This window comes from Amphibalanus amphitrite, unplaced genomic scaffold, assembly GCF_019059575.1.
Source record: "Amphibalanus amphitrite isolate SeventyFive unplaced genomic scaffold, NRLGWU_Aamphi_draft 000033F_arrow, whole genome shotgun sequence".
Taxonomy (NCBI): Eukaryota; Metazoa; Arthropoda; class Thecostraca; order Balanomorpha; family Balanidae; genus Amphibalanus; species Amphibalanus amphitrite.
In genome coordinates this window covers 840,660-850,818 of record NW_024881529.1, presented here as the reverse complement: position 1 = coordinate 850,818, position 10,159 = coordinate 840,660, and the positions used below count along the sequence as shown (strand labels likewise).

The 10,159-nt window shown below is 51.2% G+C and overlaps 1 protein-coding gene across 3 annotated transcripts; it reads left to right on the top strand.

The window, feature by feature from the left end:
• The first annotated feature begins 164 nt into the window (after positions 1-164).
• LOC122369146 (protein brambleberry-like) lies at positions 165-9,463 on the top strand. 3 transcript variants are annotated; one of them, XM_043343643.1, is made up of 10 exons: positions 165-283; positions 940-1,229; positions 1,490-1,618; positions 1,857-2,391; positions 3,093-3,242; positions 4,869-5,075; positions 5,623-5,775; positions 6,132-6,256; positions 7,212-7,390; positions 8,031-9,463. In XM_043343643.1, exons 2-10 carry the CDS (start codon positions 978-980, stop codon positions 8,185-8,187), a joined length of 1,887 nt encoding a protein of 628 aa, XP_043199578.1. In that variant the 5' UTR covers positions 165-283; positions 940-977; the 3' UTR covers positions 8,188-9,463. The 3 variants fall into 3 exon arrangements, with proteins under 3 accessions (XP_043199578.1, XP_043199558.1, XP_043199569.1); XM_043343623.1 differs by having other exon boundaries at positions 190-283; positions 6,132-6,271; XM_043343634.1 differs by having other exon boundaries at positions 209-1,229.
• Positions 9,464-10,159: the final 696 nt, after the last annotated feature.

Genomic DNA, 10,159 nt, shown 5'->3' with positions numbered 1-10,159 from the left:
ATGACATTATTCAAGATGTTCACTATTTGATTATTTTAAATCAAAATAATAAAATATTCAAATTTGACTTTATCCTGATCTAAAACATATAAGCATCATCGCTCATGTACGTCAACATAAAACAAAGCATCCAAATTTGAAGCAAGCGAACAGCTGATCATGATAGGATCAAAACCTTTTTGATCGCGTCGTGTGTCTCAGAGATCGCGTCAAATTCAAATTGAAGTTGTCGAAGTCGTGGTCGTTGGGGCACGGGTCCAAGCGGTCCAAGGCACGGGTCAAGGTACGGGTGTACGCATAGGGCGCTCCGGTCCTAAGCAGCACAAGCAAGCAAAAAGAAAGAGACGCTGAGGTGGGATACGTCCTCCTCGGGTGTTTCTCATTCTCTGTATCAGTATCAGTATCAGTACGCGGTAGGTGGGTACCTATTGCGGTAAATTCACTCCAGTCTCCAATAATACCTTGATACTACCTATGCAGCTTTCTGTTTTCTGTTTTCGGTGTCTTCACCACCCTGTACATTCCCATACGGCGCACCTACACTGGGTTAGAATTGGCATAGACCAAGCTTATTTTTTTAAAAAATGAATTCAGCTCTGATGTTTGAATGGACGGATTGACAGAGCTGGAGCCGGCCTGACTAAGCAGATTGTGTGGACCCCAGATCACTACTGTCCGATCACGCAATTTTGGGTAATGTTGGAATTTAGATGCCAAATTCAGCTAAATGTGCACTTCAAAGCTGGACACTGCCTGTCCTACTCAACTGACTTCAACCAATTGCAGCTGCTCCCACCAATTGCAGACCATCCCCGTCATGATTTTGATTTGTTCCTTTGATGAATGAACAACTCAGCTCAAAGGCATAGGTACTGGGCTGGGTAGGTATACTCTTCATTTCTATTTACAGTGATCACCTGGAATCTGTACCTTTGGTAGGTCCCTGCACTGCGATTCAGCAGCCTGGGCTGGCTGTGATGATTCCGAACCACCTGGTGCTGCTGCTGGGCCTGCTGTCCACCCACGCTCGACCTGGCCATGCGGGTATGATGGGCTGGCTGTTTGCTGGCGACCCTCCCGAGCCAACCGCTGCCACTGCGGCCATGGTCGGAGAGGATGGAGCGCGGCAGGTGCCGTTTGAGGTCCGCTCAGCTGATGACAAGTTCCTAGCTGCTGTGAAGAAAACCTCCGAACTGGAACTCTCTGAGCTGGATGTCTGTCAGCACAAGGTGAGCTTCATTCGTTATAGGCATTTGGTTTACCGTCAGCAGATTGCATTTCGCGGTAACTTGATCTAGAATCATTTGGGGTCGGGGGTAAACGTGGTTACCTATTTACGTACTGCGAGTGAGAATAAAACGTTATCCAGATAAGCGCAAAGCTTAGACTGCAGCTGAGGTTACATAAACTGCAACACACACACAGACTGGCATTGTATATGCTGAAAGAAGCACGACTGAGTGACCAGTCTAAAATATGTCTGTTTCAGATTTTCGTATCATTGCGTCAGTCCTGCAGCGAGCTCTCTGAAGAAGACATGGCGAAAGTGGCCGTACAGCTGCTGAACTGCCAGTCTGAGTCGGAGGCCAGGCCAGTGTTCCCCTGCACAATGGATATGGTAGGTTCACTGCCACGTGATCAGCTTATGACGTATTACGTGTTCCAAATGAGGAATCTCGATAAAAGTGCGGAAACCCTCTACGCAAACAGTTTCATGCTACTTTGTGTATTCGGTTCGGTGTCGGGACTTCCTAATCGGAATGAGCCGTGGATTGTATATTTTGTGCCGCACTCGTTGACACCGGTACCGCACTGACGGCTCCCTGGCGCACCCTGACGCCCCTCCCCATCCCCAGCCGATTGCCGCCTGCACGCGTCACATGGACGCTAACACCTGGAACGCCTACCACATCGTATCGAACCGCGCCCGCGCCGTGTGCTACGCGGCTCGCCAGCAGCAGTTCCGTGCCTCCACCGAGCTGGCCGTCAACAGGCTGGCCGGCGAGGCGTTCCGGCAGCTGGAGCGGATGCGCGATCTGGAGGGCTCGCAGGAGGAGCTGCGGCGGCTCACTGGCGACACGATGGAGCGTGTGGCGCGCGGTCAGCAGGAGCTGCTCTCCCGCAACGACCAGCTGCGCGCCGCCCAGGCCAGTGTGCGCTCGCGCGTGGTGGAGAACCTGCGCGAGCTGTCGCGCGTCCGCTCGGCGATCGGGGTCGGCCAGGCGGGTGTGGCGCACACGTTGGAGGAGATCCGCGCCGGTCTGGAGAGCGCCGGTGCCGAGCTGAAGCTGCAGGAGTCGGCGCGGAACCGCTCCCACCAGCAGCTGACGGCGGATCTGGAGCGGATTCACGGCAGCGCCACGCAGCTGCTGCACAGACTCGAGAGTGTTGGTGAGTAGAGTGTGAGATCGAAGGGCTGGATGGCTCATGTCACTGTCTAAACGATATTGCACGGTTGGTATGACCGGTGGTAGTGATGTTTTCTTAGCTTTTTATTTCTGGAGGCTCGGATGTAAGTCGGGTATGTAATAATGGATAAAATGATAATAAGAAACCGCAGCCTCATAATAAGGTTCAATATATTGCCGAATATAATTATAACAAAGTGAGACGACAGTTTCGGGCGTAGCCCATTATCAAGTCTCTTGATAATGACTTGATAATGGGCTACGCCCGAAACTGTCGTCTCACTTTGTTATAATTATATTCGGCAATATATTGAACCTTATTATGAGGCTGCGGTTTCTTATTATCATTTTATTTACAATGAGCCTCAAAAAAGCGCTTGCCAACATTATGTAATAATGGTATTATATGTGACAATATGTATATCGTATATGTACGAGTATGACACGCGAGAGATAAACTAGCGAAACACGGCCAGTCCCGCTGTCCTCGGCCCTCTTAGTTTGACGTTATTCCGTGCCCTTTGACACGCAATAGACCAATCCGGCATATGTAACGTCAACTTCCGGATTTGACTGCGCCCATGACGTCATCCCTCGTCCACTCTGCTTGCGCCTACTGACCCTTCTTGTGACGTCATTCCCTTCCCACTTGACTGACCGTCCATGCCCTCTGTGTGACGTCAGACGGCGCCACGCGCTCGGTGGTGGTGCGGTTCGACGCGCTGCTGGCCAGCCTGGAGCGGATGAACGGCACCATCTTCTCGCTGCTGGCCACCCTGGAGACCACCCAGCGCCAGGTGGACCACAAACTCGGCTGGCTGGTGGAGCTGCTCGGTGAGTACGCGATGTCGAGGGTCTTCATCTCAAGAAGACTTTGTTGGAATAGCTTGGTAGGGAAGAGGGAGCGGGTGAGATCTCCTCTGGGCTGCATTGTTTGACATCCATTGTAGAATACAAACAAGACGATGATGTTAGGGAAGCTAATATTTTGATAGGTAAATATGTCGTGCTGTTTTTGTTCCGAAAATATCTTTAAATCGATGATTGCCGTCATTTTCTCGTCGAATAGGTGCTTTTGCTGCGTCCATATTAACGTTTGCTTACTATTCTTTAATCGTTCATTCAACCGGGCTAATCTGACCCAGACCTGGCACGGTCGCACGTGTCCGTGGTTTCCTGTTTGTGTCAATGACCCACTGTTCTTCCACAAATACTCAACCTCCTCCACCATCGATCTGAGGTCTGTGGTTGTGTGTGGGATGCGATGGTGCCGGGCTCAGGCATCATCGGCACAACTAGCGACCGGCCGGCCTAGCCAGTCAATAGTGGATTGCTGGTGATGGTACTGGTGACGATCATGGTGCCAGTGGTGGTGCTGGTGCCTTTGTAAGCATGTGGAACTTGCTTGAATATGCTGCAATATTCAACGAAACGTAACTACGCGACGTAGCTGTGTAATTCGAAGGTCTCACAATTGTTTCCAGGCATTAGGCGCGTACCTACTCGTCGTTATTTTCTTCTAGTTAGGATTAGAACAAATTGGTACGGTCGAAAAGGCAATGCTTGTTGAGTGCAGCTCCAATAACAGGTTTCTTGGGATAGTCTGTCGGCTCTTGACCTTTCGTGCATTCTAAGATTGATAGCAAATCATGAGCTCAGGCGCATCTGAAATGCAAAACTTGTTTCAACGCTTCCGTTTTGACGATTCCCTTTACCGGCGTAAATCCATCTATCGATCCTAAGTCTGCATGACACCGGGCTTCCTGTCAGCATCTGCAGTCATTTCACTGATATACGACTTCTGCTGGTCGGATTAGTGGTCAATAATCGCTGACCAGTCGCGGCATTGTTTGCCATCTCTCTAAAATCGTCAACTTTGCACAGCTCAGCTGCTGATTCCGGCGGGGTGTTTTCTGCGGTCATACTTGGGCTGATTCTAGGAAACGTTTGCTGCTGTACCAGGCACGGTCCGCAGAGTACCTACCCCCTTTGATAACCGCAGGGAACGGTACGAGTGAATCGAGCACGTTTAGAGTGACACCGAACATGAAAGAGTGGCTTGTTCCTGGTATTGACGACACGGCAGCGGACGATGGTCAGGTGCGGCCCGTGGGTCGGAAGATCGCCAGTGCGAACAGCTCTCAATGCGCCCGGTCACCGGGTGTTAGCTGTCCAATGAGCGACATCACGACATAACGGCCAGGCCAGCTGAGGCTTCCGCAGTCTCAGTGACACTCATAATGCCACCTGGCAGCCAGTCTACGCGAGCTTACCTGCGCTGCCTCTTATCCTCAGACCCTCAGGCTGACAGTTCCGGTAGGCGGTGACCTGCTTTGGTACCGGCGACTCACATGGACTTACCTAATACCTAATCCTACATATCAGGGTCGACCGTCCGGTGCACCTTATGTGACCTGTAACCGTCAGACCCTGACCTGTGTGCCCCCTCTCGGCCCTCAGGCAGTGACCTGCACCGCGCCACGGGCGTGTTTCTGCACGTCGGCTTCCTGCTGCTGGGGATGCTGCTGCTGTCGTTTCTGCAGGCGCCTTACGCCGTGCGCCTGGCCCTGCTGCTCGTGGTGCCGGCCAACCTGGTCTCACTGCTGCAGGCCGGACCCGTGCTCGAGTTTTCGGCCATCACCACGCTGCTCGTCTCACTGGCCGTCGGTATGTTCAGAGGGGCGGAGGGAGGGTAGGGAAGGAGGTAGGGACGGTAGTACGTGGACTTATGGGCAGAGGCGGGAGATCAGTGGCCGGGCAGAGGTACCAGCCGACGGCGGGATGGACGAAAAGTTGTGTGTGATGAACGCAGAAGAGGTGGCGCGGAAAGTAGGAATGAGACGACTGCAATTATGCCAAGGATTATATGACGTCACATGGACGTCTTGATTTGACCAGTTTATCGGTAAAATTGTATTTAATTTTGCGATAGCGACAAGAATGTGTTCGTGGAAGGTTCAACCTACAGTTATGATAACGTTAGGTAAGATTTGACAAAGTTTTAAGTGCACGAGTTCGGGAATCTTATCTTGAGTGCTGACTGCTGACTTATTACATGTACAAGAAGTATTTGTAGTTCCTAAGATATGACGTTTTTTATCCTCTTTTGACGTGATGACTGGTCAGCGCTCAGTGATCACCCTGTATTGTCTGAGTCTGCCTGTGACCCGTGTCAGGTCGCCCTGGCCTGCTAACTCACCCTGACTTGCGTCAGGCCACGGCCTGACCTGCTGGCTGCTGGGCTGGTTCCGGGCGGAGCCGGTCTCGCAGAGGGCGCCACTGCCTCTGAGGCCTCCGTCCGCACAGCAGAAGGGCTGCAGCGCAGAGGTGGACAGGGCTGCCGAGCTGTCGCGTGCCTCAACGAGAGGTGGGTGACGGTACTCTCAGCTGTCGTAACTTGCATATGGATGGAGGAGCTATATCTCAATTGATGTTATTGTGGGATTAGTTATATTTTCATTTCCGTCACGTCTCGAATTCGTTAACTTTTCCAGTCGATTGGCATATCGTATTACAGCCCATAATCAGCAACGTTTAAATGAAAACCATTCCATTAACAAAATCATTACACTATGCCTTGCACCATGCACTTTTTGATTTAGCACATCGTGTAACTTGAGCACTCACTTACATTTCATGATCCTCCGTTTACCAATGCTGCGCCTGCGTCGGGTTTGTGCCTTAATTACCGCTGTTCCCCTTTCCCGGCCGGTCTGCCGACAGACGCTCTGCTGTCCTCTGACTCTGAGGGGGAGGAGCGGCCTGCGCCAGCCGTCTCTCGCAGTGGCAGTCTGCTGTCCGGCCTGGCGGCAGCGGTCTCCCGGAGCCAGCGACCGACCGAGGGCAAGGTCGGTGTTAAACAGGTCTGCTGACGACGGCCGGGGAGTGGCCGAGCTGTGACACTTGGGCGGTCTCAGTTCACCCATAAGATGTGACGAAAATGCGTTTCAGTTTGTCGATGAGTTGTCAGTTTTTGTATTTTGTTTCTTGGTGTAAGTTGCCGATTCCTTGCGATTGGTTATTGCTAGTGGACCCGAGTTTTTTTTTAGATCATCCGCCAGCGAACCTTCTAGTCGCAGTCATTTATATTACCAGGACGATCAATTTTCTAAATGCTTCCATGGAAATCGTTGTTTTAATATGATCATCGTTTTCTGGAAATCGTAACTGTGATTAGTGACGGCCAATTTTATTTCAGCTGAAGTCTGAACCATTTATCTATCGTCGTATATGGCCTCGCCATTCCTCGCCTAGTTTCGCTGATATACAGGCCTTCGTCTCTAATAGTCTGTGTTTCTTCCTAATAATGCCATTATTCTTCTCATCGAGAACTGTCGACGATTTGCTATTGTAGGACAGTCTTCCGATGATTGATAGCTCTAATTATTTGTCATCCTAGATTTATGGCTCGATACATGAATGATGAGCAGTAAATGTTGCGTTTTTCCTTTTAACGTTTCTGTCAGAAAAGCTTTAGTTTAGAAGTTTTGTAGTGTAACATAGTAGTATCACGCAAATTCGTTATTGCAGCACTAACAGATCGCGCGTAGCACCGTGTAAACGCGATCCATTCCGCCGCAGGGACGCGTTTTTACGCGTCTGCTGCAAGGAGTTGGTAATCGTTGGCTCCAATCAACTGCTAGTCATTTTCACTGTCTAGGATCTCAAGGCCTCTGCTGTGGGAGAATCACAGCATCTAACTGTCGGAAGCTCGAATTTTCTTTTGACTGGCCCCGTTTCTTGGTGTCATTGTGAACTCTGTTTTGTAAACTCCGTTTTGATTGGCACATTTTCTGCCATCAGCTGGACCGTTCGTCGCCGCTGCGCCAGCGACTGCCGCGTCTGCCCGAACAGGATATTATGCCGCCGCCGCGGAGCCCCCTCCTGAACCTGTCTGCCGCAACCGCCGGGCCCGAGTCGCCCCTGAACAGCACCCTGAACAGCACACTGAACGGCAGCCGGCTCCGGCGGGCCGGCATCGGGTAGGTCCGGAGTTATCGGGCAGATCCTGCAGGGGAAAGGATAGGTATGAGGTAGGTCCGGATGGGGATCGGGTAGGTCCACAAGTCCGGGTGGTGCCGGGCTGGTCCGGTCCGGGACGGGTATTGGGTAGGCATAGGTAGCAGTCTCCCAAGCTGACAGAGAAGTGAATTGAGTGAGGTCCTCGAGACCGAGGGCGATCTGACAGGACTACTAGGCGGAACGCTTAGTTGAATTGCGTGACATTACAATACAGCAGCTGCCAGCGATCTTCAGTAGCGATTGACATTGCAGTAAGTTGGCGAAAGTTTTTGCTCCTGGAAAGTTGAATTTTTGGGTTGATGACAGCCAGCAGTGGAATGTAATTATCATACTGTCAACGCTCCCGCCTCCCAGAGATGCTATTAGAAGTTTGCTTGGCTGTCAGGCCAGGATTGTCAATTTTTCGAAACTCTCGCCCAATTTTGAAGTGAGATTGGTTGATAGGTTCCTTGCGGTCGATTTTCCTGTCTTCACTGCCTGATAGTATGATTGTTCATGCTGTCCAGCGTTTTACATATGTGTTCCGTCCAGACCCTGTACGTACAGTTACGCTTAACCCCTGTGTTACGTCTGACCCATGTTGCGTGCCCTCTGTACCAGATTGTCACCGAGCTCCGGCGACCGGCCGTGGTGCGCAGCCACCTGCCGCAGTGGTCTGCCGTGCCGGAACCCCGCCAGCCACCTGTCCCCCTTCTGCGGCGTGCACGCCAGGGGTTACTCGCGCGAGAGCACCCCCGTGGCCAGGGACAGTGGCTGAGCGGGGCGCGACCGGCCGGGATCCAACCACGGGATCCAACGCACGGCGGGAGAGCAAGGCACATTGCACATCTAACAAGCACTGTGAGTTGAAGGAGGAAGAGTCTACAGTCAACAGAGGAGAAACTGTGAGAGAAGCTGCATGTAAAGACTAGCTGGGCTTTCCTCAACTCGGTTCTTTTTATGCAAGGAAAGCTATCAAATCTGGAAAGTGCGGCTGTTTTTAAACGGAGCGCCATATCTAGTTGACAGCCACGTTCCTGCAGTGATCAGGTTTATCATAGAGAGCAGAGGATCGGGGCGCTGTCAAATAAATGCAAAGACATTGTGAATCGTGGAGCGTCGATTTAACGTCGAATAACTCTGGTGACGCGGTGAATCGTGTACGGGAAGGGTATTCGGCCGGTTCGAATGGCCACAGATCAGCTGTACCAGTGTCTTCCATCCCAGCTCGGCCAGGAGACGCCAAATGACGTATTGTGCGCCAGTCAGGCGGATATTCTGTCAGTTTTAGCGCTCGTCTACATCGGCCAGATAACGCCAAAGGAATCGCTGTCTGCATATCAGACTCGGCTGTAACTGCTGGGTCCTTTCAGTCTGTAACGGCCTCCAAAGGATAGGCGGGTATATAGGGCCTTGGATGGGCGGCACGATGTTTCTGAGCATGAGAACAATGTATGGCTTTCGGTACGGTAGTCGGTAACACTACGTCACGTGGCTTGATGAATGATGATCCGGTCATTCCAGTGGCATTCCGCTTACTGTGCTTCTAACAATTCAATGAATGCATGTTTTTTTACTGGTATATTTTTTATACACATCTTTTCACTGCGGACTCGAGGGAGGAACGCCTTTTCTACTGGAATGGACATGGTTAGAGTCAGACCGTTGTGATTTGAATTTCGCGGTAATTTCAGGTGATGTGGTGATGGGTGAACTGAAGCGCGATTGTAGTGCCTGACATCTGCTCCATGTATATTTTATATAAGCTTTGGGGTACCACTTGGCACTTAGCATAATACTCGATCAACATTCACATTTTCACATGTTTTGGCGAGGTGCGTCGTAGTTGATTGATGGACATCGCTGTCGTTTTATACTTCCATGTTTTAGTGCTGGTGTGATGAATAATAGATTGGGAATGGGTACCTATAAGCTAGACAAGGCCTGTGATAGGTGTGAAAGTGGTGTGAACGATGAGGAGAGTCGGTACGACCGTACTGGTCGCTGCAGTCAGGTTCTTTGAAACGGTTAACAATAAATAAGTGCAGAAAAGAGCAGTGCTTTTGAGATGTTTGTCGTTTTTTGTTTTTGTTTTCAAGGCTTGGCAATCTGTTGGCAACAGTTAACGGAAAAGAGGCTGCATCGCGGCAAATATACGATTTGGGAATTGGGCGGTGAAGCGACCAATCTGCAGACTGGTCCGGAGGTGTCGTGGGCTAGAAACAGTGGCGTATCCAAGGGGGAAAGTTTTTTTTTTATAACACGGAAAAAATTGAAATGACTTCAAGGGCCCTTTTGACCACTTCCCATTTTATTCGCTAAAAGAAAAAGTATTGTAGAACTCTTTTGAGGATTATTAGAGGACACATTTAGGCCAATGAGGGACCTTGTGAGGGATACAGAGGGCCCTCTCAGGCACACAGAGGCACACAGAGGGCCCTGTCAGGTACACAGAGAGCCCTCTCAGGTACACAGAGGGCCCTCTCAGGTACACAGAGGGTCCTCTTAGACACACAGAGGGCCCTCTCAGGCAAACAGAGGGCCCTCTCAGGTACACAGAGGGCCCTTTCAGGCACACAGAGGGCCCTCTCAGGCTCACAGAGGGCCCTCTCAGGCTCACAGAGGGCCCTCTCAGGCACACATAGGGCCCTCTCAGGCACACAGAGGGCCCTCTCAGGTACACAGAGGGCCGTCTCAGGTACACAGAGGGCCCTCTCAGGCACACATAGGGCCCTCTCAGGCACACAGAG